The following is an 18,457-nucleotide window of genomic DNA, read 5'->3' as shown; positions in this document are numbered from 1 at the left end:
CCTTTCCAATGTAGTTTCTCTTTCAGAAAGTCTCTTGTCAAATTGAGAGTACTTTCATTCTTCCCATAATCTCTTATTCCCCTGATAATAAAGTTTGTTTTCCTGTCCTGTCTTTCTTTGTGTTTTATTTCATGTGCTCTACGAGCACTTGCATCTTCTTCTTCCTCTGTCCTTATGTAACCATTAGTGTCTTCAACTCTAGCTTTGATTTCTTTTGGACTATCTTTCCCACTGTTCCTTTTTGCCTTCTCTTTGGAAATCTTTGTTTGTTGAGATACTTGTGTATCTACCTGAGTTTGTTTAGAAATTATCACATCCTTGTTTGCTGTTATTAATTCTTTCATGCTTTGCCACGCTATCTTCATGCTTTTCCATTATTGTTTTCCTGTCTCTAGAGCCTCTTGTAACATTGTTACATGTTCTTTTAAAATTATATTACCTTCCATTAGACATTGGTTTGCAACTGTGATCTCTGAAATTTTGCGGTCCCTTTCCTATTCTTTGGCTTCCAAAATCTCCAGCCTTGTCCTGGCATTCATTAGTTCTTGGACATATAGATCTGATGAATAAGTAAGATGTGTAGATGTGGGACTGTAAATGATCGATTCTTCTTTATTTTTGTTTCTCTTATTTATTTTCTTTCTCTGGATCAGTTTTCTTCTCATTTGTCCCCATTGCAAGCAAGCCTACGCCTTAAAATGCCCTCATATTGTTTTGCACTTACCCAAATCCACTTCCCTGTTTTGTTTATTGAAGCAATTTTGACTTGACCCAAATGATTTGTTTCCACAAAATCTGAGTTTTCCTTGTCATTTTTAACATTTTTACTATTTTTAGTATTGGAAACAACTTCTTTCCCTTTCCCTTGCAGTAATTTTTCTGCGGCAACATCATAGGCATCCCTGTTCTTTACGCCTTGGCTCCTCTGAGCGTTTTCCATGTTCTAGGCAGACACCGCCTCTTGGCAACTCTCGGTTACTTAAATCCTCTCGGAATCAACTGCTTATTTCTCTTTTCTTGATTCATGAGTGCTTGAAGAATGACTCCAGCGATGCTAATACCACCAACAGACACTATCTACTACTCTCCCAAACCCTCGGCACTACCGTCACTTAGCACTACCATCCTCGACACTATAGTATACCAGTTAGCAAATGTAGTGTGAAATCTGCCCATCTCCCTGCTCTTTGAACATAAGATATAAAATTATGTGATTTAATATCGACATTGAAATATTTTATTTATGGTTGATACTATTTTTTTGTTATATATATATATATATATATATATATATTAAATATTAAAACATTATGAATTAAATATCATGTAATATTAATAATATTATTTTTATGTATCATTTGTCAATTTCATAGTAAGTAGTTAAGGAACTACATATCGCCTTCATAAAAAGAGTAAGTCATGCTTTTTTTTTCAATTACTATATTTCTTTATATAAAATTGAAGTAAAATTAAGTATTTTATTTATGATTAACATTAATTTTTTTTATTATTACTTTTTTCTAATTTAAATATTATTTTTAAATATAATATTAAATGATAACATCTTTGTCTTTATATTACACTGGAAAACACTTCTCAACACACTATTATTAATAATTATATTAAAATTTTAAACATTTTATTTCAAAATAACACCTATCATTAATAATTAAATTAAATTTCTATTATTAATAAATAAAATATATTTATATTAAAAGGAAAACATAAAATGCAATTATTATTGCAAAATTAATGTCCATGGTTTTTCTCCGCTATAATGTACTTGTGAATGAGTTCGTCGTTTGGTTTGGTTACGCACATGCGTCTTTACGTTAACTATTAACAAAACACGTATACGTCGCGAAAGTGGAGGGGACCGTAAGAACATGTATACGTCGCGAAAGAGGAGGGCCGTGTATTTGTCGATGGTTGATGCTCCTCAATCCGATCCAGGTGGATTGCTTTGTATTCGCTCATGTTTTCAAACATTTATACCTTAGGCCCGGGATGAGACACGCCATCCGAGCCATAACGCTATAACAACTTCGTTTTAAATGTTTGGACTTTGATTGAACTCCAAGTTTATTATGCAGCATAAGCAATGGCTTCTTCTGTGCCAGTAAGATGTGCGCGTCTCTGCTCTGCCGTAGCAAGGCCTGGTGGAGCTTTGATCCCTCGCGTTGCCAACAAAAATTCTGTGAGAATTTCTCATAGTGTCTTTGCACACCCCAACATCACCTCGCCTTCTCCTGGTAAGAAATATGCCTATTCTTGTTTAATGCTGAATTTACTTCTCTGGTTGGCATTTGCCTTCTAACTTGTGGCCTCAGAGGTTTCAACCATTAATTAGCGAAAACACACAGAGCTACATCTACTCTAGAAAATGGTTCAAACCTTAATTCACGGGGATTTGCATTTCGAAATTTGCAGCTGTACTGAGCAAATAATGGTGATTGGCATGCCAGTTGTATTCGATGAGATGCAGGTAGTTTTTCACAAGATGATTCCAATTGTGATTGGGCCGCAAACGATCTGGTCCTGACCCTCGGAATATTACATTATAAGGGGCTTACAACGCTCTCAAGAGATCCCTTTGACTGAGAAGCCTTAAACGGCCGCCGTTAGGTGCGGCAATCATATTCTTGCAGCTGCTTATGACTCCTTTGAGTGGTAGAAATCCCAATAGAATAGTCACTGATCTTGTTGCGATGAACATTCAAGGCTAGAATTCTGCATTCCATTTCTGGGTTGCAACATAACGATTCTAAGCTTCAATTTGAACAGACTTCAACTTGAGAATCCGTTTCCTTCTTCATAGATTCCATTTGTTCCCATGTTGCTGCCCGTTGAGCCTGCGCAGGTTTGGTGGTCTTGACTCTTCTGATTCTTGGTTGTGCTTTTATCCAGCTCCACATAGTTTCAAGGACTGCACGACTCTTTGGGCACCTATAGGCTATGCATGCTGTAAAGGAGGCATTGAGGGGTTACTCCAAAAGTATTTACACCATGCTTGTGGGTGCTTCATATTATGTGGGGTGCATGATGTATAGATGGCCCTTGGTTGTACCATGATGGACATACATGTTGGAGTTAACTTGCTCATTGACTGCTATGCCTCTCTTGATGCGTGTGTTGTATTTTCTCTTAGAGCATTGTAAACACATGGAGCTTGATGACTTCTTTATGTAGCTGGCACATGGAGGGTGGTTTCTTGCTTAAGAGATGAATTTTCTTGGAGGAGTGTTGGGCATCTTGGAGGGGTGTGTTGAGCACAAGGTGGCATGAGGACACTTGGTTTGCTTGCATAGAGGCTTGTACTTGATTTGAGGATTCTTGGGTTGAGGAGTAATTGTCTGGGTGGGGTGGACTTGGAGGTACACATGACATAAGATGGAGCATGAGACACACATGCTTCTAAGCTTGATATGTGTCACCTAGAGTTGGAGTGCCCCACATAAGGGCATATCTTGCATGGAGGTAGGTTGTTTGTAGTGGATTGGGTTCACATTGTAATGTAGGCCTCCCTCACCTTTCATATAAATAAGGGAGGAGAGAGTCATTTGATCATACTTGTACTAGTTCATTCTTGTACTCACATGCATAAGTTAGAGATGTGAGACTAGGGAAAACTTGTCCTTTTGTACTCTTTGTCATTTGTATTTGCTCTCTTTGTTTTGACTTAGGGTTTTTCAAGGAATTTCAAGGGAAGATTAGGTTTAGGGTTTCACCCTAAGGAGACAAAGAAGACTAGTGTTTAAGGAGCTTTGGAGCAGCAAGCATAATATTTTATCTTTTAGCTCTTGTGAGAGAAGACTAGGGTTTTGTGTTTTTTGGAAACCCTAGTGCTACTTGTTATGCCTGTTGTGGAGGAGAATAGGAGATGTCTTATACACTTGTGGGATGCTCGTGTAGGTGCCAAGGAGGACTTGCCAATGGTGATGCTAGCTTGTTGAGATATTTGTGTTGAGAATTATAGCTCAGATAGGAACTTCCACACATGTTCAATGTGAACATGTGAGAAGTAGTTTGAGATAGTTTTGAAAAGTAATTCTACTTTTGGAAAAAATATTCTACTTTGTAATTCACTCTAGTAAAAAAAGTGAAAGTTTTATAATTAGCAGTTGAGTCTAGAATTATATCTTATGCATGACTTAAACTAGGAGTAATTTAAAATATTCTACTTTGTAATTCACTCTAGTAAAAAAAGTGAAAGTTTTATAATTAGCAGTTGAGTCTAAAATTATATCTTATGCATGACTTAAACTAGGAGTAATTTAAAAAATAGATTCTCAACTAAAACTATAAAGACAGTTTAAGGTAGAGGCTTTCACTACACACTTAGGTAGTAGAGAGAGAGAGAGAGAGAGCAGGCAACGAGTTCGAGATATTTTTGAAAAGTAATTTTATTTTTGGAAAAAAATATTCCATTTTGTAATTTGCTCTAGTAAAACATGTGAAAGTGCTATATTTGGCAATTGAATCTAAAGTTATATCTCATGCATGACTTAAACTAAGGGTAAATTTAAAAATAGATTGCCTAATAAAACCATAAAGAGAGGGCAAAGTAGAGGCTTTTAGCACACACTTGGGCAGTTAAGCAAGTTGAGCAAGAGAGAGAGAGAGAGAACTACGAGGAAAGAGTCGTTTGTAGTAGCACATAATCTCGTACAGTCGTACGAATGTTCCATAAACATCCATACTACATTTTAGTATAGTAGCCATACAACCCACACAATAGTGTCATATAACAGAGAATTGTTGTTGCTATTTTTTCCAGCAACTATACCTCTCAAACAGGTTGTGGAAGCTCAAATTCAAGTTGATTTTGGTAACCATGCAGTTCTGTTTTTTGGGCAGTGTGTGGAGGTTTCTTTGTAAGAGTTTTCAAAGGAATGAAAAATTGATTTGAAGGAGTAATTACCTATGTGTGTGCACTTAATTTTTATGCTTTTGCTATTTAATTTCTAACTATTGTGTGATTGATGCTATTTTTGAAATTTAATTTTAGCATTAATTAAATTTAGCATTCTACGTGTTTTATTGAGATCATAAGGATTTTAGTCACACAGGGCTTGAAATTTTCACATGGTATTAGAGGTTGATCTTTGATTGAGATTCTCAAGGATTTGCAATGGTAAATTTAATGTAGGGAAGAATGACCAATGATAAGAGACTTTTTGAAGTTTGATTTTCTTATTTGGGAGTTAGTGCAATAGATCTCAGAGATGGAAGCAATGAGCCTCCGATTTGAGGACAAATTGGATGGTGCCTCAAATTTCTTAGCATGGAAGTTGAGGGTTGCACTCTTGCTAAAAGAGAATGATATCTGGGATATTGTCAAGGACATTGTAACTCCACCTATAGATCTGTAGGACTTGGAAGCACACAACGAAAAGAAAGTGAAGGCCATGCGGATGATCTTAGATGCCATAAAGGACCATCTAATCCTTCATGTATTCGAGAATACTATGACAAAGGAGATTTCAATGCTCTGGTTAGTCTTTTCTAGAGTTTGAGCATAAATAGGAAGATGATATTGCGAAACAAATTCAGATCCATAAGTGACTAGATCAGATATGGATATTGGTTACATTATGAAGTTTACGTAGATTCATGATCAACTTGCAGTAGTTGGGGAGAAGGTTGTAGATGCAAAGCTAGAAAACATGACACTGAATGGATTTCTAGCTTCATGAGAACCATTTATCAAAGGTATTTGAACTTGGGAAAACCTTCATGACTTTGAGAGGCTTTGGGATGACTGTATCTAGGAGAAGACCCGGATGGAGACAAAGGCTAGCAAGAAGGGTGGTGATGACCTAGCTCTATTTGGTCAGTCAAATAAGGGCGGAGGTAAAGGACCCAACAAGGGTAAGGGAAAGAGTGAGGAGTCAACTTCATAGCTAAGAAAGGACTTGAGTAAAATTAAGTGTTTCGTTTGTCATAAGCATGGTCATTATGCATCATAGCATCAAGAAAAGAAGAATGGTAAAGGGAACACAGAACCACCAATAGTAGGTAAGCCTTTGCAGAAACTTTGATGAAAGAGTTTGCTGCCAAGTTCAAGAAGGATTTCTAGATGATATCTTGCATCTCTACAAGTCCGATACCAAAGAATGTGTGGTATGTGGACAATGGGGCATTCCACAGATGGTATCAGCCCGACAATTGTTTTCTGATCTAAAGAAGCAGGACTCAAGAGTACAGGTTGAGTTTGGTGATGATGCCAAGTATCCAATAGTGGGAGTTGGTACTATTACTATACTTTTGTCTTGAGACCAAAGTCATTGTTGATGTTAGAAAGTCTGGAACTGGGAAGACTTTCCTTATGACTGGCATTATTTAGAGTTCCTTGATAAAATGTCAAGAGGGAAAGCCCTTGGTTGTAGCGCCAATGACAATGTTTTGATCATGGATGAAGGAATTTAAGGCTCAAGAATTGAATGCAATTTGGTTGGTTATCTCCTCGAGCTTGATGTGCTTTGGGTAAGTTTTATAGTTTACAGAGGGATCATGAGACTGCCATGAAGGCTTTTCAACAGCCCATATAGTTCAATTCATGTTTCATTGATGCTTGTACACCTTGTGGTTATGAATATGTTGCAATGGAGAAGCATTCAGGCGTTGTTGGATGCATTGATGTAAGGAGATTAGAGATTCTCTGTAAAATTTCCATATCATCAGTATGCAATAGGAGTACATCAAGTGTTGTGTAGGCTGTGGGCTGACAACATCTCCTTCCCCCATTGGCAATACGAATTTGCAAAGAAAGCATGGCAAAGTGCTTCTCACAAAGTCATCTCTGTTATACTGTTTTATTGGGTTAGATTTTTGGAGATTTGGAAAATTTTCATTACAAGTTACTCATAGCAGATCTGTGAGCTCACCTTGGAAGGCAATACATCCTACCTGTAGGGCTGTTTTGAAGTCCTCAATTGCTGCTTGTAGCTGCGCCTTGGAAAAGGGTATATGATGTTCAAAGGCTGAAATAATGAGTAATATGCTGAGAATTATTTATGAGGAGGACTTTGAAGTAACAGCTGTAGTTCCTTTCTAGCCTCGAGGGCTGTTGTTTCCAGCCAACAGTTGAAGTGGTTGCAAGCACCATTGAAGGGTTTTTCTGAAAACGTTACAGGCTGTAATTTATTTATTTCAGACTTGTCGAAGAAGCACTATTATCTTGTCTAGCAGACCGGAATGATTGTAAATTAATAGGCTTGATAAAGTGCTTGTACACCTTGTGGTTATGAATATATTGCAATGGAGAAGCATTCAGGCATTGTTGCAGGCATTGATGCAAGGAGACTAGAGATTCTCTGTAAAATTTCCACATCATCAGTATGCTATAGGAGTACATCAAGTGTTGTGTAGGCTGTGGGCTGACAACATCTCCTTCCCCCATTGGCAATACGAATTTGTAAAGAAAGCATGGCAAAGTGCTTCTCACAAAGTCATCCCTGATATACTTTTTATTGGGTTAGATTTTTGGAGATTTGGAAAATTTTCAATACAAGTTACTTATAGCAGATCTGTGAGCTCACCTTGGAAGGCAATACATCCTACCTGTAGGGCTGTTTTGAAGTCCTCAATTGCTGCTTGTAGCTGTGCCTTGGAAAGGGTATATACTGTTCAAAGGCTGAAATAATGAGCAATATGCTGAGAATTATTTATGAGGAGGACTTTGAAGTAACATCTGTAGTTCCTCTCTAGCCTTGAGGGCTGTCGTTTCCAGCCAACAGTTGAAGTGGTTGCAAGCACCATTGAAGGGTTTTTCTGAACACGTTACAGGCTGTAATTTATTTATTTCAGACTTGTCGAAGGAGCACTATTATCTTGTCTAGCAGACCGGAATGATTGTAAATGAATAGGCTTGATAAAGTATATACTATATATACACCTAGTCAGCATTGTCGTTGGAGTTGAAGAGCCAACCTAAACCATGGATGGGATACCTGAGATGACATGTGGTGTAAAGGACTGAGCTGACCTTTGTATAGGTTGAGTTAGTTCATTTAACTAATGTTCAGTTCAAAGGAAAAAGAGCTGTCCTTCTTCTTGTTGTGTTGGGACTCGGGAGTTGATGTAAGGGTTTGGCAGCTTTGCATGATGTGTTGGAGGCCTATAGACTCACATGGAGGATGATTTGGGGTTGAAGCTTATATTGCTTGTAATGAGTTCACATTTTAAAGCTTTAAAAAGCAATGCATTGTGCATTGAATAAGGTCTTTGGGTCTTGCTTGTCCACTTGGAGGAGGATTTGGGGCTATGACTTACACATTTGGCAAACCTTTGAAGGTTGGACAGTCCACTTTGGAACCCTATATTTGCACTTGGATGATGACATGGAGGCTGAAGCATGTATCTTGAAGCTTGCTTGCCCACACTTGGAGATTTTGTTCGCTGATTTGGTGGAGGAAAAGGAGCTTTAAAGGGCATTTGGAGGCTGGATGCCACACTAAAACCTCACTATTCCCTAATTAATGGAGATGGGTGATTTTTGAGGGCTTGTGCCCCTTGATATTTGTTCATGTGGCATGAATACACCTCAATTTATATAATTTAGTTTAATTAATTGTAGAAGAGTGCATTTCGCCCCTCCATAGGATAAAATAGTGAATTTTAGCTTAAAACTAATATTTTAATTGTAAAGGAAGTTGAACACTTCCTCTGTAAATAGAGATGTACTTCTTCTCATTTTCTCATGGTTGGATTGGAGGAGAAATGCTGATGTGTGTAGCTTAGGAAGGTACTTTTGCACAGGCCTAAGTCTCTAGGTGTGTGAAAGTTGCCTAATACACCCTTAACCTTAGCAATTACCTTAGTGATTAAGTAATTTCTTTTATAAAACAAAAGTGATTTAATATAATGAAATGCAAAGGTTTTTGCATTAGTGAATTAGATGAATGTGAACTATTGATCTCAAGTGAGGTGAGATCCAATCTCAACCGTGAATCACTTTGGAGTTTAGGGTTGTGGATTCGGTCATAACTCAAGTTTATAAAAGAAAGTCTATGCCAAGAGAGAGGACACAAAAGACATCTTGAGCACAAGACATAAAGAGAGTGCGATCTCAGTGATTGGGTGAGAAGGACTTCCATTCAAGTGTGTCGGGTTCAAGGAATGTGCAAGGGGCAACAAGGGAGATCCAGATCAACCAGGATAGGTCAAAGACAGATCTAGGGCTTGATCGACTAGATTAGATCTAGGTTCATTTTTGTATATGAAATTTCCTTAGTGGGCCATTTTCCTAGTAAGGGAGCCCAAGTAGGTTTTGAAGTTATTTTTTAATTAAGAACTATTGATTGAGCAAAATATTTGTGTGTTTATGTTATTGAGATTGATTTTTTAATTTTCTTCTGCATAATGTTTAACTTAAAACTCTAGCCGTGTTTTTATTCAGTAGATCTGATTCGCTAGGATATAATAAACCAGGCACTAGTGTTAAGAAATTTAACATGGTATCAGAGATATAACTATGAGGAACTGATATCAGAATCACATAGTGCTAGGTTTGTACAAGAGTTGCAGGGACTAGGTTCAGCTAGTGGTCTCGTATAGAAATCTCGTATAGGGCCATATGTAATTACGATAGAAGAAAAATATTTTTTTTCTTTCAAATCCGTATGGAGGGGGGAAGGCTAAATATTAAAGCTATGTTGCAGGAAACGTGGTATACGTGGAAACGCGTTTGGTACAGCCGTGAAACGCGTTTCCGGCCGTACTGCCACGTTTCCCGAAACGGAAACGTGGCCAGTACGGCCGGAAACGCGTTTCAGGGTCGTACGACCCACGTTTCCTCATTAACTTGTGTTTTTAAAAAAAAATAATTTAATTTGTTTTTTAATTTACTTTTAGGGTATGTTAGTGACTTCTTGTTGCTTCTAGATGCGTGTCTAAAGTTATAAAAGTGAATTTTTGCCCTAGTGTTGATATGCAGTTCATCAGGAAGTTTGAGGGATATGTAGTTCATGGTGATGTTAAATTCTCAATGTAAAAGTGATATTCTCCTTTATTTTTCATTTTCATCCTTTAACTTAAATTCTTAACATTACCATGAAATGACTCAGGATGTTTGAGAGTGGTTTCGCCCTCATTGGATTTCATATGGAGAAAGTAGAATTTTAGATCTCACTCAAACTCCAGCAGACTTATTTGTTTTTCAAGATTTCAAGATTGGAGGGATTGCAATGTTTCCATTGGATTTTATCATGTACTAGGGTATGGAACTTGTATTTAATCAAGAGAACCAAGCCCTCTATGCATGGGAAACTCCCAATAATCAAGATCATGTAGGGTACTAGGGTATGAAACGTGTATTTAATCAGGAGCACTAAGGTCGTTCGACTATGTAGGAGGAGACTCCCAATACAACAATGGTCCTTCTAAAGAATGGGATGTGGATGCAGAAAACCCTGATTTGGATCTCTCTCTTGCAGCCTTATAGTCTTTATTGTACTTGCAGCCTCATATATTAATATAAATAAAGGCTAATTTTGAGATTTGGATATATAATAAAGTTTGATTTTGGATATTCCGATATTTTTATTTTCATTATGTGATCATTCATGAGTAAATGTGATGTAAATTAAATCTTAATGTTTAAGTGTAATAAATTATAATGTATCATTTATGCTTTACGATTGCACATATATATATTTAAATATTTTCAATATACATACATACATACATACACATATATATATATATATATATATATATATATATATATTCGCGTTTCCCCGTTTCCAAAATTTGGGGAGGTCGCGTTTCGTATCGCTTCCCGTTTCGGAAACTCGTACCCGTTTCCCCGTTTCATGCAACTTAGTATTAAAGAAAAAAAGATTGTGGGGTTGATAGCTTTGACAACCTCTAGCAAAAGTCAAAAGTGCATGTAGGGGACAACAATGGTCGATATCCAGTTAATAGCTCTGCTAGCCACCAGGGCTACCTAGAGAAGGGTTGCGTGAAGGATATTATGTGGTGGCCTACAAGATTGTAGCTGCTAGCCACTGTGTGAGGAGCCACCATGTAGGAAACAACAATAGTTTGCTCGGTAGACAATGTAAGTGGGTCACAAAGGAGCCTGCAACAACCAAGGTTTAGTCGAGGGTTTGGCCATTGAGTTATTGGGGCCGTAAGTGGTTGATAGGTCACAAACCACAAATTCCAGAGTTAGCCAGAGTATCCAATGCGTAGTGGAAGCGCCCATTCTTACGATTGTAGAGAAATTAGTGTAGCTTTGAGCAAAGGTTAAAGCATGGGTGAGGGACAACCAAGTTGCGGAGCTGAGGAGTAGACAGGTTGTGGATGGGCCATGCTAGATGCGGGGGGTCGACATGGGAGTCTAGGGAAGTAGAATCGATGAGGACAATCGATAGTGGGTGTCAAATGTGGGGTGGAGTTGTGACCGCGAGCTAGTTGCCAACCACCACAATCATTGGGACGCTAGCCCTAATTGTTAGCCCAGTCACAGACCGGTAGGAATTGTCGACAAATGGGCTAGTAAGGTAGTAGCTTGTAGGTTATGATTCAACCGCTAAGTGGGAGTTGCAAGTGGGGACAGGACTGGGGCAAGCCGCCAATAAACCTTAGAGTCGCTCTGATGGAGACAGAGATGAGCAATCTAGCAATAGACGATCGCTATAGAGATCAACCTTGGAAAGAGTGATAGGGTAGTGAGTACACTAGTTAGATTTCCTAGTGCGATTGGCAGAGGTTAGCCCTTAGAGAGAGAGAGGTAGACCATATCAGTCAGGGGATTGGCAACATAATTATTTTGTGGTTTTTTAAAGGATAAAAACACATCTCCATAGTAGATCTTAGTGGATCTATAAATCAACATTATTCTTGTGGGTGCTAGAAGGACTTAGCATAAGGATAAATTATCAGATCCAGAGATGGCAACAACTAGTCCCAGATTCAAGGACTAGTTGGATGGAGGGTTAATTTCCTACCTTGGAAGGAAAGGGTTACCTTGCTACTGAAGGATAATGACCTTTGGGAGAATATGGATAAGGAGATCCAATCACCAATAGATCTAGTAGAGTTGGCAACCCATGAAAAGGAAGACATTAGAGCTCAGCAGATCATCATGGATGCCATGAAGGATCACTTTATTCCTCACTTGGTAGAAAAGAAGACAACTAGGGAGATGTACAAAGCTCTAGTTGGCTTGTTCCAAAGCAACAACTTGAATAGGATGATGATGTTGAAAAATAAGCTCAGATCAATCTAGGTATCAAATATGATAATGTTAGTAGTTACTTCTTGAGAATCACCAAGACACGGGATCAACTTGTAGCCATTGGGGAGAATTTGGAGGATGTAGAGCTCGTGAATGTGGCACTGAATGGTCTTTCCAAGTCGTGGGAACTGTTATCCACCAAAAGTGGGTAACCCATAGGAGAAAATTTTTCTCCCCATTTGTCAGCCAGCCAACCAGTAGCCCTATGATGTTCCACATATACCTTTACATCAAATCTCTCCACCTATGCTCTGATTAGTGCTCTATCCCATCTAACATGCTTCTTGAAGGAAGGTGGGTAATCTATTGGAAGGTACACTAACCATTTTTGTAATCATGTTCTTGCATTTAATATTTTGGGGCATACTAATATGGATCATAGGCCAAGTTGCATGATTGATGGCTCTTGATTGTAGCCTTGTTCCCATGCTTCACCTGTGAGCTTATCCTTTGCCCCTAGTCCAGTGTGACCTCCCATGAGGTCCTTCCTTCAGGAGAGAGTACTAATGCAAGGTACTAATTGAAGTGGCTTGCTCATGGTAATCCATACTTTCCACATTCCATGTTTCCCTTATTATTCACATCCATTCTTTGGGTTGATTGTTGTTTGTCATTGGGACTGACACCCTATATCCTCATCTTTGAGTCAGGATCCGAAACTTTAACCTAAGAGGTTGATGCAACTGAAATAAAGTTAAAAGCATAGAAAGCCACAAATAAAGAAAAGGAAAAATGCAAAAGATGGTTGGGACATAGTAAGCATGTGGGCAAAATCCTAGCATGAGCTCTATGCCCCTCATCAGCGATTACCCAGTTCCTAAAAATCTCATGCTCTATCCAAAAGGAACTCTTGATTGTCCCAACCCCAATGAGTGAGAAACTACTACATCTTTAAGGGGTATTGGAAAAACATAATGAAAGTTGGGTCTCTTAAGCTCTATGAGAAAGAAAGATGAATCATTAAAGTAAAAGGCACACTAGAGGGGTGAAAAAGTAGGCTGAGGATAGGGGTAACTCACGCTTCCATGGGTGCTCCTTGTCATTATAGTACTTAGAGATGCTAGACTTACTTCAGTTGGTACCATGGATATGGCCATCCTCCTCGAAGTTTTTCCCACTCCAACACCACCGGTATCACATGCAAATATGGATTAATGGGTCTGTTGTAGCATTTTTTGGTTTTGATTAGATAGAACATTTCAAAAATGTTAAGTTAGGATATGGACATAACATAGTGAATAAAATGCTAGTGAAAAAATATATTTTTGATGATAATGTCCATATCAAAGAAAATGTTAGGTTCGCTGCTCTAAAAAATCAAGGCAAAAGAAAATGTTAGGTAGAAAGAAAACAAATAAACTCTGAAAGTGAGCAAGTCTAAATGCCACAACCCATGGCAGTCAAACTATTTAATCTTGACTGCTTCATGCTTTAAATTTGATGTTATAGTTAGAGAATAAAGATCTGGCCAAACTGTTTAATCTTGGCAGATCAGTGGTTAGGTAGAGAATAATAAGGTGTTCATCAGTTTACTCTGAGCCCTTGGAGGTTATAAGGGTAGAATTAGATAGTTTGTTTTTGCTAAATAAAAGAAAAGATGAGGGTTTGCTAGCTTAAATGCACCCACTAAGTGAAGAAAAAATGATAGGATAAGCAAAGGGTAAGTAGAGAAAGGTTGCAGAAGTTTAATGGTTGATTGGACAAAATGAATATTTATCATGTTTCTATGCTCATGATGCAATTACAGAAGGCAAATGAAGGTTTACAAAGTCAACTAATTAACTTCCCTATTCATTTCACCCGTTTACTTTACTAATTTCCCTTTCATACATTCATATTCATTCATTCCCATAAAAACCCCTTTTCCTATGGAAAAAATCCTGTTTACCTAGGAAAAGTAAAAACACCATGAAAAATCCATTTTAAACACTAACTTATGTTATTAAATCCTTAAAATTCCCCTTTCCCGTATAATATAACTCCTTTAATATAATAACCCGAAAACCCTTAGTTTTTGTTTAAAAATTGTGTATTATATACAAATATTGCATCGGCAGGACCGCAGGCCTTTAAACATGCATATACCATAGTTTTATTTTAGAAACTATGTATTTAAACATATATCGCATCAGCGGGATTGCAGAACCCTTTAAACATACATACACCCCTGCATTGCGATATGCGATGGGGAGCCCGGACCCGACACACACTCACACACACACACACACACACATATATATATCATATTTCATACCATTTCGCATTCGCCCCTCCATCGCAGTCTTTCTTATAACACAACCCTCCGTGTATTGTGATCCCCGACTGCGATATCGAAGCCCGGAGCCGACGCATATATATATTACATATTACCGCCACATCGCATCCAGCCTCATCGCAATTCCAAACCAAAGCAATAACCTTTTGCCTTTGCGATCTCCGATTGCGATAGACCCGGACCCAACCATATATATATATTACAGTTTGATGCTATATTGCATCCGTTCTCATCGCAAGTCCCAACCAAAGCCATTACTCCCCGCCATACTGCGATTGCAATATGCGAATAATACCCGGACCCGATACAATTATCCGCCCGCATACATAAATTTCAAGTCCGCCATATGCGATTTGTGAAGGTTTTCTGTGTTAAATCGATTTCCGATTTAAACGAAGAAATGACCCGAAAAGCCTTCATTTAACGCCAATCTCTGTTTTTAACCATGATTAAGCCATTCCCGCCAGAATTAATCCCTCCGTACTCTTTCCACCACTGTTCACCTTCGCCTGGTTTTTCCATTAAACGCATTTTAACATCATTTTGCTATGTTTTCCTGTTTTATACAGTGCGGCCTCCATAATGCCTTTGCGGCCATTAAATCATGGTTTCACCCTCCGATATGCCCCGGACTCCTTCCGATAAGCCTTTTGAAGCCAATGAAGACCTTCTCTGCCACCTGAGTTTTTTAACAGTTTTATGTGTTTTGCAGGTAAGAAGACTATTGTTCCAGGTTTATAAAAATAAGCCTGCATAATAGTTGGAAGACAAAATGAGCGATTTACTGTGAAAAACACAGTAAAAACCTCAAATGCGCAGTAAAGTAGAAAGGAGCACAGTAAAGGTCACTCAGCCAGGTCAAAAGAGATTTACAGAGTTTAAAGAATATCAGTAAAAGGGTTAAATGAAGAAATCTGCCAGCGTAGAGGATACAAACAACAAAGCAGCATAAAGGGCGAAAATATCCTACAAAAAGCCAGCACAGCTTGAATAAAGGGGACAACAAGAAGCAGTTCAAACAGCTGCCCCTATCTTCTTGCCATGAAGATCTTTCTTTTCCTAAAAATCTTAATCTGTTTCAGGATCTTTTCCTGAATTTCATTACTGTATAAATAACTCTTTTCTAGAGTTGTAAATGGTTCGAAGTTGAAGATTCATAGTTCATTGCTTGTAAAGTCTTGACTGTTAGTTCTACTTTGAACCTGGAAGTCACCTTTGAAGGAAGCTTTTGTAGACACTTGATGTACTCAGTCTTTCTGGGGCCTTAATACAAAACAGAGGATTCTGAATCTGGTTTTACACAATTTTTTGTTATCCTATAAGTTTTTCCAGTTTTCAATCATTATGTTTTTCTTCATATGCTTGTGACTTATAGAGATATTTGGGTAGGAACAATTAGAGTTTCAATTGATTTCTATAAGCTCCTGAAGTGATCATCTATTAAGAGATTGGATTAATGCAACTGTTTGTGTAGCTAATCCCCTCTAATCAATAAATCATCAGCATCTTGTGTAAGCTTAAGTATACTGCCTTGAATCTTTTGAATGTAGTTCAGAAGGTTTTCCAACTTATGATTGTTCTGTTTTACAGTCTGGAAACTGTGATAATCATATTTTTTGTTGTCTTCTACTCACCACTATTTTTGATCTATATCACTGTGTAATGCTTTATAGCAGCCCTTTGCTGAAGTATTAATATAACCCAAAGGATTAATTACTTCAATTCTACATCTGTCTTCATTCATTGGTCTTCCAAAATTAAAACCAAAAACCCCAAAACAATTATTTTAGATGCTCTGGCATTGGTAGCCTGACCTACTGCTATCTCAGAGGTACAACAAGGTCAACTTGTGAAATATTCTACCCCTTAGGGGCTAGAAGCACGTAATGGGGCTTTTTACCCACCACTAGTGAGTGACACCCATAGGAGAAATTTTCTCCTCGATTTGTCTTCAGCCGACAGCGAACAGTCCCATGGAGCCACCGGATAGCTCGATGTGCCACCATTCTCTGCCACCTAAGCCAATTGTTATGTGCCCTCGCCCATTTGTTATGATTGTATGCTTGAAGGCAGGCCTTCCAACCCTGAAGGTATGAATTTCATTATGTAATTGGGTAAATTTGCTTCCTTTTTTGGGACACATTTGGACATGGATTAGTGGGGGATTCGTGTGAAAAATTGGTTACCCGATTCCTATTGCAGTAAACTGATGATATTTCTCCTATTTGTTAATAACTTGAACAAATTCCTTGCAATTTTCTACAACAAATATTGAAATACATACACTGTAGCCTACACAAAATAAATACTGCGGAAACTAAATACTGCACTGGAGAGAAATAAACACACACATCAACATAGTTGTTTTTGGACAATGTCCTCAGAAAAACCCAATGTGGGAAAACTAGTGCAACAACTGAGGGTTTTAATTATTATGCATTAGCAAATCTGGCAAAGAGTTAGTGAGAAAAATCTCACATTGATTCGGGAGATTCGACACTGATCAGGGGCTGGCTGGTTGGACCCACGTTGCCTCTGCGCAGCTTTTGCGTCAATCCTACGTAGATCTACATCACATTGGCTAGGCTTTGCGTCACCTCCTCTGCTGATCTCCTGGCGTCTGGAAATTCGACCTTTTGGCCCTCTAGTCTCACACCTTGGCTTCTGGCATTGGATCTCGACTCTCTGAGTTGGATTTCGAACTCCCTCTGAAGCTCTGCGTCTCTGCGTGGCATTGCGCTGCCTCTCTGTGTTGCTCTAATCCTTCTCTGCTTTGCACTCTCCGAAACTGGAAAACTCTCCTCCAGACTACTATCCCTGCCCCTCACTGCAAGAAGATCACTCGATCTCACTCCGACAACTCAACGCTGCTACTCTTGAGAAATTCGATCTTTGATCTCTCATTCAATGTGTTCTCTAAGTGCCCATCAAGCTCCTTCTTATAATCTCTCATTGGAGCTCCAACGACCAAGATTAAATCATAATCAAAGGCTAAGATTAACTGTGCGTTGATCCTCGTCTTCTTCTAGAAGATTCACACCTAATTTAATTAATACCCTTTAATTAACCAGATTTCCTAAGTTTAGACTTAGGGAACCATTTAAAAAGTTAATTATTTTAATTAAACCATCTCTAAGTGGAATTTTCCCAAACGATTTCTGGGTATTGGAGAATGCATGTGTCTTAGCCTCTCTGCAAAATCTCGAGGCAAGAGCACATATGATGCTACAAAAATCAACACTTCCTCTTAGCAAAGAATGTTCTCTAGTGCTGCAACCCACTAAAGCATCACTTTATGTTTGCACCATCTCTTGCTGCGCTGTTGATGTTTCGCTGCTGCTGCCCACCAATCACTGTGCAACTCTGATTGCTGCGTCCGTGCTGCTGCTGGCCCTGCTAAACTGCTGCTAACACTGTAGTTGCACTGCAACCTTCTCCATCTGCTGCTGCTGCTGCTGCAACTGCAACAGAAAAGCATCCAAAATACTGAACCAATTGTGGTCAGTATGATGCATCCGTCATCTGAGTTCTGACTGCTACTAGCCTCTGCGCTGCCACTGAAGCCTATACGCTACTGCTGACTCTGCACTGTGCCAACTGCATTGCTGGCAACTCTGCTTTGCATTGCTCAGTCTCTGACCTGCTACTAGCTAATGCATCTGTCACTTTGGCACTTGATCGCACCAACTGCCACTGGTCCATCCTGCTACTGCATGTCTTGGGCTCCCGTAGCAAGGTACTAATTCATGAGGTGGACCTCCTCAAGGATCCTGCCCATCCTGTAGCTCTCTGGGGCTACAACTCCAGATCGCCCCACCTCACCCTTGGAGGCATCTCGACAATCATGGCAAACTCTTCCTCCAATCTGGAGGACAACTTGTTGATCTCAGCGGATGCAACCTGCTGATTCTTCTTCTCCTCTTTGTCCTTCTTTTTGA

At 38.8% G+C, this 18,457-nt stretch overlaps 1 protein-coding gene across 2 annotated transcripts in view; it reads left to right on the top strand.

Moving 5' to 3' along the window:
• Positions 1-1,986: 1,986 nt before the first annotated feature.
• The window catches only part of LOC149263267 (Putative thiol-disulfide oxidoreductase DCC), a 384,593-nt gene continuing 368,122 nt past the window's right edge, over positions 1,987-18,457 (top strand). Inside the window, exon 1 of one of the 2 annotated variants that reach the window (XM_089426026.1) lies at positions 1,987-2,252. In XM_089426026.1, coding sequence (XP_089282152.1) covers positions 2,102-2,252 — 151 coding nt within the window. In that variant the 5' untranslated portion in view covers positions 1,987-2,101. The remainder of the gene's footprint in view (positions 2,253-18,457) is intronic. The other variant, XM_089426030.1, reaches the window with a different exon arrangement.

This window comes from Pinus tabuliformis, chromosome 6, assembly GCF_031772625.1.
Source record: "Pinus tabuliformis cultivar Carrire ecotype Pingquan chromosome 6, CPIR1, whole genome shotgun sequence".
Taxonomy (NCBI): domain Eukaryota; kingdom Viridiplantae; phylum Streptophyta; class Pinopsida; order Pinales; family Pinaceae; genus Pinus; species Pinus tabuliformis.
This window is presented reverse-complemented; position numbering and strand designations above follow the sequence as displayed.